Genomic DNA, 23,414 nt, shown 5'->3' with positions numbered 1-23,414 from the left:
TTCACGGAGAATTTGAGAGTTGACGTTCAATTTCTAAGTTGACTTTTCGATTTCTAAAGCGATCAAAACTGATTGCAAACTTTAACAACGGCAGAACTCAATTGTGTCCGTGCACATATAAATAACAATTTCTTTCAGTTCATTGGTCGATTCGCTTTTCAAAACCAGTCTGAGTTATTATCTAAACATATTTATAAATACGAATTGACAATCCACATATGATAATTATGCACATGCACGTGTATATAATATGCTGTGATCTATACACGAGATAAATGCAATACATATGCTAGGAGTGCGTGGAATATTAATATTTCCTCTGCATTTGGACAAATACCGGCCATATGTTTTCGCATTACGAGTCAGCCAAATACTTAAAATGTGAGAAGTCTATTTTTGTTATTGTTGATATCTCCATCCACTGAATGCGTATTTGAACAAACACCCCTGGGGAACATTCACTGGGAAGGTGCTGGCGGATTGCGCATTATTTCCCATCGTGCAATTCAACGACACTTTTCACAAACTTGCAAACTTTCATTGCATCGCGTTTGTGGTGGGAGCGTTTCACAAAATTTATAGATTGTGGTCAACATTCGGCCCTCTTTGCAAATAATTTTGACAAATCCTTTAAACCTACTTTGCACATGAAACGAACCGGATTGTCTAAACCATCACTCCAGCAAACCCAAGTCGGATGGGCAATCTGTGGTCAGGTGACCTCTACATTGCTTTAGCCCGAGTCCGATCTCCCGGCCTACGGCAAAGCTTCACCCTGGCAACTGCATTTGGAATCAATTCATCCAAGGGAGGGACAGCAGGGGCTTGCGAGAAAATCATTTTTACTTCAATTTAATGACCAGCTGAGGCTGCACATTCGACTCATATCGCCGGATGATTTATGCGCCACTTGCGCACAAACTTTATTGATTCATTCCCCCCCTCCCATGCCTCCTTGTTGAGTATGTAAATATGAGCGTACCATCGCGGCTCGCTGTGCAAACCCATAAACCAGTGGGAACTTCGGGGACGTTTTCTGGCACTCTTTCAAAATGTATTTTTTTTGTTTGGGATAAGAATGAGATCTGGGGGGGGTTTATGTATGCACCTTGTTTATCGATCGGTTGGCAATAACGTCACGTGCGACAAGCCGCCCTTTTTTGTGCCCCTGATTTGTGAGTGGGCCCTAACACCTGGCCCTAGCATCTGGCCCTACCACCTGGCCCACTCGATCCTGAGCTCGTTTGCACACTCCAGCGGTTCGATTCCCCACCGCGGCATCTGGCAATTCCGTTTCACTATTAAACACCTGACATTCCACACCAGCTCGGGTCACTGCGTCGACGTAACAGCCCAACTCCGAAAATGTTATGTTTAAATGTGGAAAAAAAAATCCTGAGTTTCATTCTGGTGTAATCTAGTTGCTCAGATTACAATGAATTCTAAATTTCCTGGCTATAACAGTGAGGGAATTCAATAAGCGTTGCTTATTTGCAAAAAAAAAATCCCCAAAACAAGCTCCTAATTTTACAATGCTACTTTTTTTAAGTAAAACGATCATTAAGTGACATTTTACGCTTTCTATGAAGGCGGGATTATTTGAGAACAGTAATGAGATTTTTTTCTCAATAACGAGACGCAATTTGACAAAAACGTAGACCGCATCTCGCAAGCCGCGGTTTTACAATTCGCCGAGACATCGCTCTCGTCGTGTGCGGAGTAGAGGAGAGCGCAACTCCATTTTGCAGGCGTGCCAGCATGGTCTGCTGAAGATGGTTTATGGAGCATGAGTTGTGGCTCGTGCTCCTGATACGTGCTTGCTACTGTCCCTGTGGTGTATTTTTAATTCGCTGGTGCTCCCAGCCAATGCGACCCCTTCCTGAGGCTGCCGCCTCATCTCTGCTTGCTCCCTCTATTTGCCTGATCACGTTTGTTTACTCATTCACTCCGGCCTCGTCGCCTCGTCCGGTTTTGGTGGCGGTTGCTCCATTGTCTTGGACCCCCCGTAACTGACCCCCATAAAGGACCCCATAGTGAGCGCCTCACGCACCGCGTCTAACGAGCGTTACACGCATGCTGTAAATTCAAGGCCTCATTTTGAGCCGGTTCTGTCGGAAAATAGTTTCCGCAACCCCACGGCTGCACCCTGTGCACCACATCCAGTATGCCTCTCGCTGTGGGCTGTGACTACTATATCACGTGCCGCTTACTCCGGTCTCCCAACGACCCGGAAAATATCGAGTGAGTTAAGTGCCAAATAGATTGCTAAAACATAAGGATTGTGTTGTCAGGGAATCTTCAATGCGCGTTGAACTTCTTTCGCATCGTACGTAGCCAACCGTGCTAATCGGAGGTGATTCACACTCTTCGTGTACCCTGCCTGCAGCCTGCCTGTTGCCCCAGCACAAACTCACCGTGTTGCCGTGGTGCATTTTGGGTAAAATCAAACATAAGCAGAGCTCCGTTCTGTGTCTCCACACGAATGAAAATGTGTTTTGGTCCAGCGGCCTTCCATTGGCTTTCCAGACGAAATTATCAAGCAGCGTTTGCTAAAGGAAGCAAACTCTAGAACAGCGGTTTCGACTTTACAGGTCTCATCAGCAGACTCAGACTTGTATAGTGCATGCTGCTGGATTACCAGATGTCATTGGCAAGATCGTTCCATTTTACAAATACGGGACCCTATTCGATCCGAAAATGCGATATTACAGACCAACTCGCGATGTGTTGCTGTGGAAAATTATAGGTAAAAGCAAATATAAACTGCTCTTTATTATTAATATAAACTTTTTTATATATATAAGGCAATAGGCCGATGGACTTAAACATAATTGCGTGATATGTGGAGACACACCAGCGGAGTCTACTTGTGTTTGCTATTCTTCCTACCGTCATCTGCATGACAAGCCTTGGCTTCAAACCCTAAACGCCTTGTCAACCGCACCCCCCCCCTCACCCCCCCGACCGCCACCAGTAATGAGCCAGTAAACGTGCAACGTTGGGCCAACGTTGTCATGCGGTCGCAACCGTTGGACCAACGTTGGCCCGACGTTGCGAGGGATCGCCTTTGCGACCAAGCAGCTCGTCGCCCTCCTCCTCGCCGGCACCGGCTGCACCCCGGCACGACGGCGGGGGGCCGCTTGCGGGAGCGCGTTGCGGCGCTCCTCAGACGACATTTGTTGTGTCCCCCTCCCCCCCTCGTCCCCCCACCACCCCTGACCCCTGAACCCCCCCCCCCCCCCACCTGTGGTCAGTTGTATAAAAATAATATCTTAAGCAATGTAATTTTTTTTTTCCGCCCGAGTTCACGATGTAAAGAAGTGTGAAGCAATGTTTAACTTCCGCTCAAGGAATTCGATGCAATTGGCTCATCGTTTTATGCCCAAACAGCATTCGTTGTCTGGTCGTGTGAGAATAACAATAACAATTTAGAGCAAAAAAAAAATATTAATGTAGCTTTACCCCACCCCACCCCCAACTTATCCGCGTGTAAAGAAAAATCTAATTTCATTCATCATCAAGGTGTGACCGCATGCTGTGCTAATTAAAAGCGGAAAGATGAATTAAAGGGCGGCGGCGCGGAATACGCACGCGCGAGACCGCTGGGGCAAGGAGCTGGTGCGATCTTCAACGAAAATCAACTTTTCCGTTGTGGCTCTTATCATCGTTGCCCGTGCGTTAACCGATCGCTCTTAGAATCTCGCGATGCCTGAGCAGAATTACAGAATGAGATCCCTGCCTCAAATGTCGGCAACTGTGCTCTACTTTCTCAAACAGACCCTCCTCCTACCCACGTGAGAATTCAGTTCTGGTCGCTCAGAGACGGCCAAATAATCGGCATTACTTATATGGGATCCACACCAAATGTCCAAACACGTGTCAGACTCCTTGAGTCATGACTTGCGAGTCTTACTATCCCAACGTGTAACGGGGCCTTATGCGGACAAGCGAAAGCCTTTGAATGCGCCCACAGAGTTGGCAGGCCCGGGGCTCCGTAGCGATGGTGCTGCGGCGAGTCGGGAGGATGTGGACAGCGATGTTGAGGGCTGCGTCGGTGCCGTGACGGCTGTGCGTTGGTGTGCGTGCGTGCGCGTTTGTGTGTGCAACAGCAGGGCTCCATGCTGGGCAGTCCACACATGGCTCGACGGGCCTACTCGGGCAGTGAAGGTGGCGGGCGGACTTCAATACGAGCTCAGCGGCCTTCCAGCCTGCAAATACAACCACTGCCGCAGCAGCAGATGCAGCCGCAGCCACAGCCGCAGCAGCAGCAGCAGCCGCAGCAGCAGCAGCAACCACAACAGCAGCTGCAAGAGGTTCAGCAGCAGCAGCAGCCACCGCCACTGCCAGTTGCCGTGCCGGTGGCACAAACATCGTCGAGCGGAACTACGACTCCCGTGCCAGGCTCCGCGTCGATCCTCGGCTCGCTGTTCAGCGGCAAGCGCGCCAAGACGACCGTGCTGCAGGGCAATGTGCCGTCGTCATCGTCATCGTCGTCTGCCAGGCACCACCATCACCACCACGGAGGAGGAGGACACCACCACCATCACCACCACCAGCAGGCGCAGCAGCAGACGGTCCCAGCCTCGATCTCGGCAGCGGTGACGACCGTGACGGTGGAGGTGACGCAGCAGCAACAGCAGCTGCAGCAGCAACAGCAAATTCTGCAGCAGCAGCAGCAGCAAATTCTGCAGCAGCAGCAGCTGCACAAGTGCGACGTGGCGGTTGGTGCGGCCCAGGTGGCCGCGGGTGCCGGGGTGCTGGTGCCAACGGGCTCGGCTCCACCACCTCCGCCGCCACCACCGCCTCCACCGCCGCTGCCGTTACCCCTGGCCCTGCCCGCTCCTCCTCCCACTCTTCCCTCGCAGCACCTGGTGCAGTACCACGGGCCGCCGCCTTCCCAAGCGCAGCTATCGACGTCGCCGCAGCCCGCGGTGCAGCAGCAGCAGCAGCAGCAACAGCATCTGTGTCACCACCACCAGCACGCGCACGCGCACCACCACCGCCACCACCACCACCACCCGCCTCCGCCGCCTCCTCCTCCTCCGCAGCAGCAGCAGCACCACCACCACCACCACCACCCGCACCCGCACCACCACGCCCACCACCACGCCCACCACCAGCAGCTGCAGCTGCAGCACGCGCTGCACCACCACCACGGACGGCACCACGCGATGCACGTGCACGCCGCCCACGCCGCTCACCCGGCGCTTCCGCAGCCTCAGCCGCAGCCGCCGCCGCTGCCCGTGGCACCCAAACCAAAGGCCTCCTCTTCCAGCATCAGCACCACCGTGTAGAGGCCCCGCGCGTGGGCCCACGCCGCGCGGCGCGGTCCGCCCGGCGCACCGGCGACAACTGGACGGAGCCCGTAGGGCCCTGTCCCTGTCCCCCCCCGACCCGCCCATCTCTCTCTTTAACCCTTTCCATCGCCTCAATGGCCTTCAAGCGATCGATGAGTGGTGGTAGTGGTCGTGGTTGGCGGAGGAAATCAGAGGTTTCGGGCGAGATAGTGATTAATGGGTTTATGTTGACGGCGGGGTTTTTTTTGTGTGTGTGCGCGTGATGCCTGCTAAATGCTCTTCAACCGTTATGATTTTTTTGGGACCCATTATATCATAACGTACGCCACGGAATAATGAACTTTTCAAGCTCAGCACAGATGCCTGCAACAGCTTTTGCCGTTCTCAAACCTCGCAGGACTAAACAACAACAAAAAGTCATTTGAACAAAAAAACCTTTTAGTTTTAATGAACGGTTAAAAAAAACTGAACTAACGTACAATAATGGGAGATGCGTGGGTACACATCACAGGTACTTCTCCCCTGAATGTGTTCGTATGTTTCTGTTGCACTGTGACGCTTTTCGTTGCTCGCAGTAAATCTGCGTTCACTTTTTTTCTGTTGCACTATATTTGCTTCCCGAAAGGGCCTAAAATTGATCTTGCAAAACCCTCAATCTCCGGGTAAGAAATGTTAAACGATGTAAAACGTAGAGGACACATTCACTCATCTGTGCGTAGCATATAAACGCTCAACAACATAACATGAACATGTCCCGGTTTTAATGAGCAAACGAGCGTGCGGACGGGCGTGACGGAGACATTTAAGCCACGCGATATTTATTAAAAGCAAGTTGCTTTTGATTTTTTTTTTTTGTAAAAATGGTACCGTTCGACGCCCTCGGTTTTTTGTTTCGTTTGCCCGAGAAGCGACGTCGGCAAAAAGAGCTAACTACAACGTCCTCCGAAAGCGAGGCTGAGCGCAAGGGGATCGGGAGACCCGCGGCTACAGATGCCGTGTGCGGCCCTCAAAAGCGACCGCTTCCCAAGGCGTTATTTATCAAGGGCCCGCCGTCTCGCGATTCGCGCTGCTGCACTGGCGCCTCTTGAGATGTCGAGGTCTGTTTGTTGTCGTTGTTTTACCGAATTCGAACAAAAATGTCTCTTCTCGTTGCATCGCGTTGCCGGCCCCCTTGAGCGAGCGTGAGCGTGAACACCGCGTGCTTTGTGCACACATTCCGACGTGCACGCCAAGTGTAGGCTCACAACGGGCGACGTTTCGACGCCGCGTGTGATTGCACCTCGTTCACGTTTACGTGCGTACGTTGAACTTACTTCGCACCGCGCGTAGCGAACCGTGCTGATCGGAGGTGCGGGGCGGGGCGGACGAGGGGCTGGGATTCGTTTCACGGGATGCCTCGTCGTGTCTGTCTTGATGCAACGCCACGAAGTCAAGGCTACAGTTAAGTTTGCCTTCATTTCCACCCCCGAGACGTTGGGACTGCCACGCGTCAAGCTCGTAAGCAGAGTTCGTGGGAGAATGCACACCCCCCCCTCCCACGCGCCCCCCCCCCTCCCCCGACTCACTGCGTAAAGGATTTAAAAGAATGCCTTTGGGAAAAAATTAAATGGAGAAATGCTGTGAAAAATCTCTTCCATGTCCGTTCTCGGACACGCAGTGCTATGCACCGCTCTGTGAGATTTCCCAATGGATTCGTTTCATGGCACGATACTGGTGGCACAATTGGAATTCATTTGGGGGAAAATGACCGACAAAGCAGCCTACGATAGAAGGCGACCGACCTTAAATGTAAACTTTTCAGCCTAACTTTAAAGGTTCTTAAATAAATGACCAAATGTATTTAATTAATTTGAATCAATACATCCATAAGCGTTGTTCTGCTCGCCGAAAATGTCTCGTTTCTGTAAGTGTTGCAAACTCCACATTTCCTTGACGGGGACCAGTCTATCCATAGGATAACGACCCTTGGCTTCCACACCAAGTGGTGCTCATTGATGTCAGTCCACCGCTGAATGAAGGACACCCCCAACTCCGTGTTGATCATGGAGTTGTCTGACCATACTTCACCACGCTGGTCAGTGCGCCTTGGGGAAGAGAAAGGTCCAGTGCCGGTTCTGAACATCGTTCGCTATTGTTGGCAGCCGTGGCAGGGGATTCGAACTCGGGTCGCCGGGTTCACGGTGCGATGCGCTAACCACTGCGCCACCCACCTCTGCACCCACGTTTGACAACAGTCATCCTCGAGTGACAACGGTGAGCTCTTCAATGCCCCTTTTCGCCATAACACCACATTTAGATGCCATCACATTGCGTTGCAATAGCTCAGGCTTTACTTTATCAAAAGACCTAAAAAGTGATTGTTTTTGGTGGGGATTTTCTCGATAGTGATTTTAACCAAATGATTTTTTTTTGCAAAATAAAATAACATACAGTCCATCTGATAACTTGAGTACTCACGGCGACATAGCATTGCCACGCGCACGCCAGCCACTGTTGTGTTAAGGGATGGTTTGACTGAATTGGGATCGCAGACTGCAGTGTGAGACATTGGGAACAGAGTTTTGCGTTGCAGCGTCGAGCGTGATGAGGATAGGGCATCAGCCGCACGCTCAGCTGGGGCACCCACGTGGTTCATGAAGACGCCCGTCATTTAACAGTCGCGACGAGCCCCGTGCTCTTGAATGTAAACATAATCATCCACCAAGGGTGGAGCGGTCGCTCCACTCCCTCTCACCCTCACCCCCCCCAACACTGCCCCCCCCCCTTTTCTGTTGTTGCTGATTAGTGGCCGTGGGGTCTGCCCCCTCTGGAGGGATTTCTCCCACGAGCAGTCTTGTTAATTTCCCTGGGGCGCCATCGATTGGTCCAAGTTGCCGGCAAAGTTCTGTTTAATCTTTGAGCAGCGAGGCATCTCTTTTTTTCTCCCCCGTACGCAACCGCTCCGCACCCGCAAAAACCGCCGACTCCTCGCCCCCTCCCCCCCACCCGCACCATCCCATCGTTTAGTGCGGCTGCGGAGGAGATCGATAGGAAATTAAGCTGTCGCTACACATTTCCCTGCTTTAAAATGCAGCCCAATGCAGCCCAAAGCAGCCCAAGGGTAACGCGCCAGGCCTCGTTCCCACCCCCCCCCCCCCCCCCCGACGAGACTAATGGACATCTGCAAAAAAATACAAGAGCTTCATAGCTTATCGGATTTCTCCAGGATAAATAAATATTCTGAGACGTGGCCAAGTTGGGCGTCGCTTCGCTACGGCAGCTCGCCCCACTTACACGTGTCGCCGTGCGGGAACTTGCAACCCGGGCAAAATGTGAGGAACGGCTCGAAATTCAGACATCCGTGATAAAGAGCTTCATAGATCATAGGATTTTTATCTCCAGGATAAACAAAGATTCTGCTTCGTCACGATTAAGGAAGCCACGGGCGGAGCGACATTGTGAACTCAGAGAGGAGGGATGTTGAAAAGTTGCTCCATTTTTTTTATCTTTAAATTAAAAATAAATTGATCGTCAATTGTTTCCACTTTTTATATATATAAAGACTTAACTAGCAGTGTAGCGTATGTTTGGATATATCCGTTGGACCTGAGAGTCCACCGCAAAGGCAGATAACTACATCAAGCAACCTTAACTCACTGGTGTATTAAACATTTGCCATCTCAAATACGGTGACTTAAGGACAACGGTTTTTTTTTTTGCAGATAACTGCGCCCCAAAAGGTCTCCCTAGTATAGTACCGGCGACGATTGTTATCTTATTTGGAATTTAAATAAATAAATTCAACAACCGGTCAGTGAATAGCTTTACGGGGTGAAGTGATTGCGCAAATCAGTAATCACACTGCCTGTTGGTCTTCTATGTTTCGTTCCTGATTTCAGTAGCCATCGCACAGTCAATCGCGGGAGTCCTCTAGAGCCGAGTCAAAATGCTGTACCCTCGGCGAAGAGTTTGGGTGGAAGGAAGCGCATGCATAATTTTGTTCTGCCAGGCTGGCCATGGGGGCTGGGATCCATCACCGGACAGATTTGACCTTGACCAAGCCGCATGAGGAAGAGGGGGGGGGCAGGTTTCCGTTGCTCGCCGGCTCTTGGGTTAAACGCGCCCCAAACCCTGGCCAATTAAAGTCACTGCGGACTAATTGGAGTGCCTACTTTGAACAACAACGCTATGACAAAAGGCACGGCCTTCTCTTTTTTGAAAATTAACTGCACGTGAATTGACGGTGACGTTAATTAAACGTTTGAACGCATTTCGAGAAAGACCACTCACCTGCCTCCAGCAACAGCCACAAGCCGTGCTATTAATCGTTTCCAGAGGCCGCTTGACACCGTGAGTATATAAAGATTGGACGTGACTCGCAGGTTGTCTATATACAGTACATGTATAATAAGGCATATGCTCACATATAGTACAATTTATGTATACATATATAACATGCTTTATTTGCTATATATTACTGTATAGTGCTTTTCCATAAACCGGCCCTATTATTTGTGATCATCTGTAAAAGAGGCTTACGAATGGACACGTCGGTTGGCACTTTTCAGGGGGTTACAGAACGACCGATCAAGACGAGTCGACGACCCGTACAGTTATTGGATTTGTTTTTTTCCATAATCCAGGTTTTTGTTTGGGTTAGATCACGTAAATATAAATGTGTCGTTAAAACCGCCACCACCCGACAAAGCCAATTAGTAAGATTTGTAGCGTAAACAAAACGTGCCAACTCGTTACTAGTACAGCACACCGGTGTGTTGAAGAGTAAACGCACAACATTTACGCGATCTCTAACCCACAAAAAAACACTCTCATCATGGACTACGTTGGTCGCGGAAGCCCACGTTGTGATCAACTGCTTTTCGTTTGTTGCACCGACGCGGACGAAGCACCGACAATCTGCATCACAACGGAAATCGACCTGGCGATGCTTTGCGGCGTCGAAGCTGATTGCCGGCGGGCGGAGGAGAAGCTTGGGAGAAGTTTTGTTGAATTTAGACGGAGGAGAGGTGGATGGGTGCACGGCATCGCCGCTCTTTGTGTTCACCTGTAAGGGCGGTGGAACGCAGCCCAGCGGTAGCTCGTTCGCAGCTTGTTCGTGATGGCGAGATGGCAACTACCTCGCCTGGTATACAGGAGGTCGTGGGTTCGTTACCGACCCCTGACGCCTGCTGTATATTTCGAGTTTGCATGTCTGTCTGTCTGTCTCTCTCTCTCTCTCCTCCCCGTGGTCGCGTAGGACGGGGAATCCTTCCACGTTTGGAAACGTGCATTTAGAGTGGTTGGCTGCTATAAATGTCCACGGGATAAGCCACTTCGTTGAGCTATCATTTGTGGCCCGAGTCGCTTCTGGAAAAGAGCTGTATAGCTCAGTGAGCCTTACCTGGTAAAATAATTAAAGTATCTACATCATGGGACCTCCTTTTGTTGCCAGAAAAAAAATAGGAAAACCTATTCCCATAAATTAAAGTAGTTGAATAGTTTAATACTGCGGGTATATGAGCCTTCTAAACACGACTACTGCTTGCCCGCCTACTTCACGGCGTGCGTTAACAATCCCGTGGCGTAATTCGTAATAGTTAGGCCATTGTGTGCCGGCGACGTGGTCTACAATTCGAGAATTACACCGCAAATGTCTCAAAAATTATCGCCAACGGGGAAAACTTGACACTCGGTGAGGTTTTCCTGGGTCGACAAGCATAATAATAATAATAATAACAAATGTAATAATAACCATACATAATCTCCTTGTGACCCGTCTGCTGAAATTGGCCAGGGTACTTCTATTTTATTGTACAAGTGCCTCCGTGAATTGTAAGCGGGGTTCGGGGGGGGAGGAAGTCTGCGGATTTGTGCGCGATGAGCATGCGGCATATATACATGCGTGCCCCACAGGCGCAGTGTATATATGCGGTTTATGCATGTTGGTTCTTATTGACCTCGTCCAAAGTCATTCTGGTGCCTCATCGCCAACTCTGCGTTACGATGGACCCGTACACGCTGTCACGACTCTCTGTTGCCAGAATTACATTGGGAAGGATGCCCGTGGAGAGAGGGGCTATATGCCTAAGTCGCTTCCCTCTTCAAATTCAATCACGGGACAATGAGCACGGCTTAGTTTCTCACTTTAGATTTTTTTTCTGCAAAGCTGCCAAGGCTGGCTTTGAGTGGCTATTATCAGCGCAAGCGAGAGGTACGAGCTATGGCTGTCCATTATAATCGGCGCGATATTATTGTGCACCGTATATTCCCGTAATCCCGAGAACAACGTAAGTGTCACGAGGACACAACACGGCGAGATGGATGTGGAGTGCCAGCATTATTACCCCCCCTCCCCGCGACCCCGGAAACAGAACTTCGGGGACTGTTCCAGGTTCATGTCGAGCACTGAAAAGAAGGGATGTGACGGCGTGAATTGGCGATGGACAAAGCCTTGAGTGACGTTTGTATACTGGAGGGACGTCGTCGTTGTGGCTGAGTAGGTAGGAGGGAGATCAGCCTCGTTTACATCTTTAACCCTCGCCTTTAAGAGGACGTTGTCACTTGCGGGTAGCTCACAAACTGGACGAATTTTACGACTACCTTTTACAAAAGAGCTTTATAGCTCATCGGATTCCTCCAGCATTAATACATGTTTTGATTCTGATTGAACAAACGCAAGTCCTAACCGCTGAACAGAATTAGTGACACTATGATCCGCGGTTGTCCGTCATGCATTCTGCGCCAGCTCTCACGCTCCATGAATATGGAGAACTATTGTACCGCATTTGTTTTTATTTTTTTATTTGGCTCCCAATAATTTTAGAGGAGGGGTTGAGCCCTCAGCAGGGAGGGGGGTACCCCCACCCTCGACGGAGCTGCAGGTGGGCCTCACCAGTGCATTGTGCTCGTAGGGTTATGAATGCCTGTGTCCAACATCAGTGCTATTTAACAATTTTTTCGCTAGACAACGAACAAAGGCGGCCACTACATCGCGCCCTTTCAGGTGCGCTTCTGCGGCAGTCTGGAACCGCTCTTCCGTTATTAGGAAGCCACCTGGAGCTATGCACTTTTAAATCATCCAGATTGAAAACTCGTCTCTTTAGAAATGTTTTTTTTGTGTTTAGTTTGTTCGTCCTTCCACCGCACCTCCGATGAGCACGGTTGGCTACGTACGGCGTTAAATAAGTTCACCATACCGTGCAGGTACATACGACTCGTGTTTTTTTTATCCACTACAGGAGATTCGAGATTTTTCTAGCAATTGGCGCCCCCTGCTGACCAGCGCGAGCATTCAACGTGCGCACGACAAGCCGCACGGAATCCGTGTACAGGACCATTAATCTGGTGATGCTGTGCACCGCTGTCAAATTATTCACAGCGGTGCACAAGAACCATTAAAAAAAAGGTAACACGTTCGTCAATGTAAAATATAAATATAATGAGAGAAGTGTTTTGGGGCAATGGCCCTCCTTCATAGCACACAAAAAAAATTGATGCTTGATTGGTGAGAACAAAAAAAGTGGCTCGTGTAAAAATGTTGCGAAGATTAAATTAATCTTGTTCGGTCACTTTATTTCGGGCAAGGCTCTTTGAGGCGTCACGGTAGTGAGGTGTTAAATACCTCGCCTGTTATACATGAGGTCGTGGGTCCATTCCCAACCCTGACGCTTCTATATTTGGAGTTTGAATGTTCTCCCCGTGGTCTCGTGGATTTTTCTCCGGTCGTCCGGTTTAGAATCAACATGCGTTTAGAACTGTGTGTGTGGTTGCTATAAATGTCCACGTGATAAGCTACTTCCTTGAGCTATCATTTGTGGCCAGGTTACTTTGAAAAAGAGAGCTTCACCTGGTAAAATAAAAAAATAGCTTAAATCAAAATAGTTGAATAGTTAAGAAGTTATTTGGCAGTGATGACTCATTCGCCAATAACACGTAAATCATGTATGTGCTATGAAGAAGGCGATCGCCTAAAACGTTGACTATTTCAATAAATATCCCCCCCCCCCCCCACTTAAGGCTAAGGTAGTATTCACGAATGTTTTTTTTTTTGTGTACAGTACGTGTGGTATAATTCAGTTCATGGTTCCAGTTCTAAACTTGAGTTTGCAAAACAAAATCTTCTAATTATTTTTTACAACGTCTGGTTAGTCCTCTTTTGTATAAAGGCCTTCCCCATGCCACGTGAGTCATGGGGGGTTGTTTGGCCATACTTCGCCATTCTTATCAGTGCGGTTTAGTGAAAGTTGGAGGAGGGGTGGGGGGGGGTGTTTTCAGAATCACTTCAGATATCACTCGCCACTGATGTTAGCCGTGACTCAAAAGTTCACCAGCCAAAGTGGCGCGTTGCATTGCGCTAACCCTGGGGGTGCGAGACATGGCCAGATTTTTTTCGAAAGTAAATCACCGAAACACAAATTAAGCACGTGCAACTGCTTTGTGTCATCAAACCTATGTATTCATTTATTTACGATTAACAACCAAAGGTGGTGCAAGGCTACAGCAAAGGCTAAGAACATTTGCGCTAACCACTATGTCACTGATACTCTCATAGTTGCTACATTTACAATTGTTCCAAAAACATTTTTCTCGAAACCGCACATCAACAGATATATCGGCCCCGTCTCTCCTTTTTTGAATAATAAGATTGATTGCTTGAAACCGCACACCTACCCGTTAATTCGTTTCTGTGAGGAAGACGTCGTTAATGACAAGCGTGGTGATACGTTGTCTTTAAATTTTGCTACTTGCTGGAAGGCTGGCCCTAGTACACCCAAGTGAATACAGAGTTCGTGCAGGTACTGTATTATCTGGATTATAAGACGCACTCGAAAATAAGACGCATTCCTCCGCCTCCCCCCACCCAAACGTGTGCCCGGTGTCAATAAACGGTCACAAATCACGTCATATAAACACACACAACTCTTCAATCATCATTCACAGCCTGCACAACTTTTATTTTCAACTGCAGAGATGGGAAGTGCGCCTTAACATTGGTAAATACGATCATTCACACTCGTAGCGTGCTAGTATGGTGGTGGTTAGGATGATAAATGAAGCACACTTTTTTTGTAACATTTGCTTTTGGAGTTGAAAGACTAAAAAGTGTTCCCGGTTAACCAACTTTGCATTTCATTATTATTACCAGCAAGTCCGTCTAGAGTGGCACACATTCACCGCAAACATTTTTTGTAGGTGCATTGAGCGCATAACCGCCGTTGTCTTTTTATTGCAGGGACTGGACGGGGTATTCATCGGCTGAAAGATAAAATAATATTCTATTCGCATCCTACAATACGTGCATTATATAGCCTTCGTGTGTAGGGCCCTTTGTAGTGGTGTAGAAACTGTGGTACATGTTTGCACCCCCTCTGCGAGACGATTAATAACCGTGACGTTTGCGGATGCGCAGTTGCGTCGATTTTCCCACGAAACGCAACTTAGTATGTGCTGGCTGTCCGTTGGTTAATATGTAAAACAATGTGAATTCTCTCTCGAATAATAATACTAATAACAGCTCATATCCACGGGATAAAAAAACCCCTGCATTGCTTTAGTGCGATGCAATGATGTACATGTGTATGAGACTAACACGTGAATATGTGTATGTGCATTTGTGTATACAATGTGTCTATGTGGTGTACGTGAATATACCTACGTGTAGTGGCGACGATGCACACACACACACACGTCGTGTGTGCGTATATACAAATGCATGCGCATACATATGCAGTTTGTACACATGTATCCCCACCACGCGTTGTACATATTTCCAGGATGCCTTTACGACAAAAAAAAACACTCCGGTAGAGAGATCTTGCGACACACAGAGCTGACGATTTACAAACAAACACAAGGCAGTGCTTTGACCGCACGCGACTGTTTCGTACATCGCGAGCCAGTGTCCTTAAGAAGTATAACGCGCATCCATCAGTGTTTCTCTCTCTCTCACTCGCCAGACACCTTGAAAACCCAACTGATCCGAAACAAATTCCAGCCCTACCCCCACGACCCGCCTCCCTTGTCGAGTTGTCAGTGTCTCCTTGCCAGCGTGGGTACCTCGTGCATGTAAGTGCTGTGTGTATAAGGGGGTGTTGTGTAAGGGGGGGGGGTTCAATACACGTGGAATGTGAGTGCGAGTTGTATGTACATTTACCCGTAGGCTATATATATTTTTATGCAACGATAATGTCATCCGAATGCCAACCCTTGCCCACCATCACAACAAAACAAACCCATGTGTCCGTGTGTGTTCGAAGCGGTAGTCTAGCGGTTAGCACCCTTCGCTACGAACCCGGCGACCTGAGTTCGATTCTCGCTCACGGCCAACACCAGTGACGATTATCTGAACCGGTCCTGGGCTTCCCCTAGGTCGACTCAGCCTCAAATGACTACCTGGTGCGGGCCTCCCCACCCCTCGTGTGCCGTGCCGGCCTTCATAGGTGCTCGCTAACAGCACTTGCCCCTACAGTCTATTAAAGGCTATACGGGGGATCTTTGTCTTTGAATTCCTCCACGTGCCGTCCGTTGACACGTCACAAACGGAAGGTGCACGTGAGGCCCGCGTGGCCACTCGTTTTAATCGACGACAATAAGTTAACCCGGTGAAGTATATAACTCGTTATTTGTAAGGTGTGCCCGGCGTCATGAGACCAATCCTCTTGTATCAACTATAAAGTGCTCAGACAAACCTGTTGGTTATAATATGCGTTATCTATTATATATGTGAGCGTGTGTAAATTGATATACATTAATATATCTGCATGTGCATATATAAAATTATACATGCATATACCAATATATGCATATATACTGGAAGTCTGTATATGACAAATGCTCTATATGCATATTTGCATATGAATATATGCATATATCAATATATGTATATATAAGTGGAACCTTGTACATAAGCATATATGCACACACAGGATAAGACCAAGTTTTTGTCGTCGAGTTTTGGTGATGGGACAAGTGATGAACACGTGCTTTGTTACGTGAGTCGAATGTTCAACTTGTATATCGTATATACACCATAACCAACACCTCGGAAAATGTGTTCATAGACACTGCAATAGCTACAATACTCAGTATCCTATTCGTGTTGTCTCAAGTACAATCAACATGGAGCATTCCGGTTCATTATCTTGGTATTTAAACCTCAAACACGAACGACTGCTACCTTATTTTCCCGCACGCAGTGTACAGTATAAGTATTATTATGATTATTAATTATGTTTTCTTTTGTCTGTATATAAAGTACATAAATATACATACAAATATATGCCGAGTTAATTTAATAAATAACACAAAAGCAAACAAAAACACACAAAACATAGGAATGAATCGGTGACACGAATACAACAACGGCGAACGTCGTCAGGAACGCGAAGGACATCGGCACCGGTGTGCGCTGAACGATGGTTGGAACCGAATTGCGAGCCCGTCAATTCCCAACTGTTGACCCGTGTGCCAGGGGGTTGGGCCCTTATCGTGCTGGGTCCGTGGGGTGGTAAGAGCCTCGTGCGAGCGCGGTTGCTGCGTTTCCTACCGGTCAGTAGAAACCGGAGCCGAGCCGTGCCCATGACGTTGTTGGAACGGCCCCCAGCCACGTGCTCGTTTCTTATCCCAACGGTGGGACTTGGGGTGGGGGGGGAGGGGAAGACGTGGGCTTTAAAGGGGCGACAATGTTAAGCGTGAAACCAATAATAAACCATGCTACCAAGTGAGGGTGTCTAAACAGTGTGTCCTTGTTAAGTTGTACCGTCGTGAATTTACATGCCACACTCGCGCGCACACACACACATACACAGTTTATAGCTCACCCTGGGTAATTATATTACGCTTTGAAAAAAGAAGAATAGGTTTTCATAGCTGTCAACCCATACGATTTACCCGTAAACCGTGTACAGGCAAAATGAGTTTTCAGGTCCATTCGGCATACAGCCGTTTCAATAAGGGGAACATTTTTATTTGTTTTATTTGTTTGTGTGTTCTCCCTTGTGATGGGACTTTGTAGGATGAATGTTGAGATTTTTAAGGGCACGGGTGTCCAATAAGGTTTGAATTGGTCTGTAATAAGATAGGCAATGGTAAGAGGTTGGCAGGTTATGGGTTTTACCCTTTCTGGCAATAAAACAGGTGTTACGATGTTCAAACACCAAATATAAACCTATTGCAAGGAATCAAGTCTGCATTAACCACACAGTACTCGTGGTGAACATGCAAACAAACATGCTCTGATAACACATGGGCATTGTCTTTGAAACTGATTGGCCTAGACCAGAGACAGCCTTCATTATGGCCTTGTCTCACCAGTGTCAGGCCCGAGAACGCCAAAAGGCGAACAGTAAAAAGACATATGTCACGATTGTTAAACGACAACGGGTTAAACCGTTCCCAGCGGAATTTGAGGAAGGAAGGAAGGAATTAATATTCTTGGTTCTTTCGGTAAAGTCACGTAGAAGGGAAACAATAAAATAAAAAAAATAAGTCACGTAGAAGGGAAACAAATAAATAATAAAAAATATTAAACAATAAAATATTTTTTTTATAATTGTATTGTTTCCCTTCTACGTGACTTTACCGAAAGAACCAAGAATATGAATCCCTGCAGTCACGGAAGCTTTAAATCAGAAGGAAGGAATGTTAGGGACGATTGGCACGTGCCGAACGTACAAACGGCACGGCGCGTGCGACTCTGTGATTGGCCAGTGGCAGCGGTCTCTCAGCGCCTCCACCTAATGAAGTGACCACGTGGTTCGTTCCTTTCTCGGTTAAGGATAAGAAGGTAACGAGCTAAAGGTGCAGCCCTGCAATTGCTCGCTCACGCGCAACTGGCGGTGGAAGGGCTATCCACTAGATGGAGCTCTAGAGCCTTAATCTTCTACACACTCACGCTAAGCAGACGCGTTAGGGAAGTTGGTAACGTTCTGATGTTCTGACCCGCCCCTACTGGACATATGTGAAAAAGAGCTTTATATCTTTTGATGTAAAGCTTTCGTGACTGCAGTAATTCATATTCTTAGTTCTTTCGGTAAAGTCACGTTGAGGGGAAACAACAAAATAATAAAATATATAACAATAAAAATTCTCACGACGTTTCGACCATAACACAAACGGTCGTCTTCATTATTATTATTTTGTTGTTTCCCTTCAACGTGACTTTACCGAAAGAACTAAGAATAAGCTTTATATCTCATAGGATTTCTCCGGTTTCAATAAATATTCTGATTCGGAGGTGGTCGGTCGTACCCACACTTTACCCCCACCACATGCAAACCGGCCCATCAACCAACTGATTATACTGCTGCGTGGACCGAGGCTGAAGGGATTTCATCAGCTTACACCAATGTTTCAGCTCCGCGTCGCGAGATGGCAATCGTACCTGGCGACCTCTGAACTCTCGGTCCAATGGGCTCGCCATTTACTCGACAGCAGCTCCCTTCGGTTCTCGGTTCAAAACGGTGCGAATGTTGCACGCTTATTGCTCGACATTCCTAAATGTGCGCCAAACCGGTAACCGTTTTTTTACCGGTTTGCTTTATTCGGTTAACAGTTATGCAAAAACGATTTCAACATACCTAGTTTATGTAGCCTAATGCAATACGGCATCAATTTATGTTTTACAATGATGTATTATCGTCAGGCTGTTGCAATTTACATTAAGATTTAAGATCTCGATACATCATCGCCGGCCATGATCTATCCACTGCTAGATGAAAGCCTCCCTCAAGTTGTCACCATTGCGCCATCGCAATGCGATGATCCATCTCTCTCCAGACTGACGTGAGCCGAAATCTTCGCTCCATCTCCGTGGCGGACATTCTTGCAGGTGTTTGCTTTGATTTCGTTGCAAATACGAGCGAAGTAGTGACTTTGGACTGACTGAAATGAGAACAAAAATTGGGGGGAAATACATTATTTTTACCCCAGAATGAATCAAATTTGATGCGCTGGCTGGCCTCTTACTGGGTAAGTGCGGGAAGAGGCTGGGTTGCGTAGGCAACCTTGCGCAAAACACATCGCATAATGGGAAGTTAGAAAATTACCTGATAAATATGCCACAGAATAAACGCGCTGGCCACATTTCTCATTCCTTCTCTCCACGTAAAAATATATATAAGTACTGTATATTTTGCACAACCTATCAGCCGCACTGCCTTTCTTACGCTATGGGGCCCCATTTCGATGCAAAATGATGGAAGACGTCAAAATAATCGTAATAAAATGAATATGTACCACCCCACAATAAAGTTAGAACAAATGTGTCTCCGTGTCTGTGTTTTGTCTCTCTCTCAAATTTAGCAATCTTTGGAAGGACGTAATCAACCAGGTATGGTTTTGACTGTTGTGTTAGCCGACTCTCTGTGTTGTATTGCATTATGTTTCTAAGTTTCACTAGGTTTGTTTTCTCATTCATTCTTACCTGATGACGATTGCTTGTGTTGCAATCGAAACGTCGTATTCTATTATTTATTTATTTTTTCATCTACGTGACTTTACCGAAATAACCAAAGGGTAAAACTGGTGAAACTACCGCATTTTTAGACGCCACCTCCAACGGCTGCTTACAAAATAAGGCGGAAAAGGGTGCGTCTATTAATACGGAGAATATAATTGGCTAATGTTTTAGACAATTACCGTTTAACAAACTCTGTTAAATACTTTTTTTAAAGGGTCTTTACCCGGCATATCAGCTCATTGTGCATTGTATATATGTGTGCTGTGTTCTGTGGCAAGTGTTAATAACGAACTCTTTGAGTTTTTGAATGGCGACCTGTTAAGGAACTGTAAGTTACGTCCAACCTATTGCATGGGACATCAGCACAAATAAAAAAAACTATATGAGACCTTTCGGATAATGACCCCTACATTGGCCATGATAGACATTGTATGATAAGGGCGCTCAGAAGCAGCTCCGATCGCACACAGTTGCTCATTAACCTCAACATGTGCTTTGGAGTTGAGGTTCAAGACGTCCCATTTAAACGTCTTCTGTTATAAGTCAAGCCTTCCTATGGAGCAACCCTGTAGCGTGACCTTGTTTAAAGGGGGGCATACAAAAAACTAAGTGGAGGGGGGGGGGTTAGAGGCGGGGGAGGGTGGTGGTGGTGGTGGTGGATACGACAGAGTGAATGTTAACCAAACTTTGATCAAATGTCAAACGCTAAATACATGCGAGCCTATTCTTGCTGATTCATCTAACATTCTAACCGAAGCAGACGGGCAGGTCTCTTTTTAATGGTTTTGATGTTTGGAGAGCCACAAAAAAATAACACCATCGCTTGCAGTGTAAAAATGTTATCCCAACAATGTATTGACTGACTATAGTCGACGCTTTCAGGTGCGCTTCTGCGGCCTTCTGGAACGCTCTTCCTTCCGATATTTGGAAGCCGCTGGAGCTGGGCACTTTTAAATCATCATCGAGATTGAAAACTTATTTTTTTTAGAACTGCTTTGTGTTCAGTTTTCTGCCCTTGCCCCGCACCTCCTATTAGCACGGTTGGCTACGTACGGTGCGAAAGAAGTTCAAACATGCATACGGTATAGACAGGGTTTGCTGTCGTCGTGTAAATGGTTTGAACAATTCGATCTCCCGAAGCGGCAGTTAAAACTATTGGTAAGTTTCTTAAATCTGCCCGCCTCCGTATAACCACGGCTAGTCGACGATGATCGGCTGGTCGCGTGTGGCGCATGCGGTGGGGTGAATTGTGAGTTACCACCCCCACTTCTCCCAAGATGTTAAAACTTGAAATTCCGTACTCACTGATATATATGCAGGAGAATAAAAACTGCCGAAGTAGGTGGTTGTCTGTGGTTGTCCCACCTGATGACGATTGCTTGTGTTGCGATCGAAAAGTCGTGATCGATTATTTTTCTACCTACGTTATGACTTCACCGAAAGAACCAAAGAGTATGGATTCCTGCAGTCACGAAAGCTTCAAATCAAGATTATATACAGGACTCCGTTATCAGTGCTTCGGTGTTCTACGGCCTGGACATCATCAGTTCACTTTCTTTGCCACGTGAGTATAATATGCCTTCTCTGGAAACGCTTATCCTGCCTCAGCCAAATTCAGACATTGTCTTCGTGGTCTCTCACCTGACTCAAGGCTCTTTTTCGTTTAAAATACCAGCGGCAGCCTCGAATGAGCACTGGGTGATGTTCATCATCAGCCATGATCCATCCAATACTGGCGGTTCCCCCCCCTTCAACGGTCCTGCGATGCATCAAACAATCCCGCACCTGCACGCGAGGCCGGTTTGATCGTATCACCTCTGCGGTGGATGTCCTCACAGGCGCGTTCTCTCCTTTTTGCATGCAGCTCAGTCATTTAGCCAGGCGGTGGTGGCTATGCACGTGGCCTGTTTGATGCAGCACTGTGGTGGCGAGGGTTGGTGGATCGCACAAAATAATGTTGTGAAACTCCCTTCCCACGAGCGTCGAGGAGCCATACCCGGGCTTGCCAGGAGATGGCGATACAGCAAAATGTGGAATTGAGTGAGTGTGTACCCCGCCCCATGCATGCGTGGGGTTTCTCCAGGTGCTCCGGTTTCCTCCCACATGGGGAAACACGAATTAATTAACAACCTTGCTTTATATGTATAGAGGTCCGCAGAGCTTGGGCAATTGCCGGCACCGACTCACCCGCCTGGCTGTTGCCTTCCCCGCTCGTCTGTGATTCCTCCAAGCAACTCCGAGTTGATCTCTCTCCCGAGAGACTGAGCGAATACTGTGTGTGGCAGCGTGCGCGTCACAAGTTGAAAATATAATTATCGTCTTTAGCGTTAGCAAAACATAGCTATCGTCCATTAGAATGGTGTCTTGGAAAAGTTTTCCAGAGTGATGAACTGCAATACACGATAACAGTCAGGTGAGGTCATGATATCCGCGGTTCATTTAATTGTAGTTGGGATCGTCCGGCCCGCGGGCCGTATAAGGCCCGCGAAATCATTTGGTCTGTTCCAGCCATCACATTAGGGGTGAGTTAATTAAATGTTTGACCAAATATAGCAGCCTAATTTTTAAGTTGACAATTTTGTATGGCCCGCGAATGATGTTATAAATATCCAAATGGCCTTTGGCAGAACAAAGGTTCCCCACCAACAGCACGTGCTTTGTGATCGTCCATTGTAAGGCTATAATAATTTGAAAGATTTGATGTTGGCAAGCGCTTGATCAGTGAACTTCAGTGGCATAATTTTTTTTATCAAAATGTTTATTCGTGCTTGAAGTAAAGTTCAGTATAAAATTTAGTATAAGTCAATAACAAAAAAGTTAGGGAAAGCTGATATTGCGATAGTCGTCATATTGTGAGTTTTAATATTGCATCGTACCGTGAAAATGCTATCGTGGGGATCATTAACTTAAAACGTATTTTTTTTGGGAGCCAATACAATGATCCATATCTGTTTTTGGTTTAAGCCACTTAGTAAATAGTTTTATGCCAGAAATGCTTGCCATGAATGAAAAACCATTATTTATGCATTTAGTAAAAGGTCCTGTGGTGTAAAGTGCAGTTTCTAACTAATATTCGACATGTATCTCTGGACCGCTCTATTTATGTGCTATGAAGGGCCATTCCCCGAAACGTCGCCCATTATATATTTGTTTTTCCTTGTAAAGCCACACACACACGCACACGGTGTTATTGACGATTGTGTTGAGTTTTTTGTTTTTATTCTTTGCGCAACTACGATAAAAGGACCACTGCCCGAAACGTCGCCTGTTATTTATTTTCCCACTTTTAAGGCAACGACGAACGGTGTTATATCGATGAATGTGCCGTGGTTTTCGGATGCCTTCATCGACGCGTCAACGTGAGACGCGCTATTAATAGAGCCGTCGAGAGCACGCCCCGTGACGGTTACAATAACACGTGGGCGGGCACCCCCCCCCCTCCCTCGCGTGCGTGACGTCGGGCGCACGAGCCAATCAGGAGCGCGGATTTAGCCCTTTAAACAAGGCGGGGGGGGGGGGGTCTCGGTGTGCGTTTGAAACGTTGCTCGCTTTGGAACTACTTTTGTAAATGATGACGGCGTGCCTAAAAAAAAACCTTCCCCCCCCCACCCCGCACCGCTCGCTTCGTTTGCATTCGAGCGCACGTCGCCTATCGATTATATCTGGCAGCGGCCTGCTTT

At 47.4% G+C, this 23,414-nt stretch overlaps 1 protein-coding gene across 7 annotated transcripts in view; it reads left to right on the top strand.

Annotated features, from left to right (window-relative positions):
• Nucleotides 1-19,386, top strand: part of LOC116952799 (IQ motif and SEC7 domain-containing protein 1-like) — a 519,292-nt gene extending 499,906 nt beyond the window's left edge. For 4 of the 7 annotated variants that reach the window (XM_076074475.1, XM_076074479.1, XM_076074477.1 and 1 more), the window contains one exon: nucleotides 4,110-19,386. In XM_076074475.1, coding sequence (XP_075930590.1) covers nucleotides 4,110-5,294 — 1,185 coding nt within the window. In that variant the 3' untranslated portion in view covers nucleotides 5,295-19,386. The remainder of the gene's footprint in view (nucleotides 1-4,109) is intronic. The other 3 variants (XM_076074476.1, XM_032972463.2, XM_032972462.2) reach the window with 3 other exon arrangements.
• The last annotated feature ends 4,028 nt before the right edge of the window (nucleotides 19,387-23,414 follow it).

Source organism: Petromyzon marinus, chromosome 48 (assembly GCF_048934315.1).
Source record: "Petromyzon marinus isolate PM22_M1 ecotype Great Lakes invasive population chromosome 48, UKy_Petmar_22M1.pri1.0, whole genome shotgun sequence".
In the NCBI taxonomy this organism is placed as follows: domain Eukaryota; kingdom Metazoa; phylum Chordata; class Hyperoartia; order Petromyzontiformes; family Petromyzontidae; genus Petromyzon; species Petromyzon marinus.
This window is presented reverse-complemented; position numbering and strand designations above follow the sequence as displayed.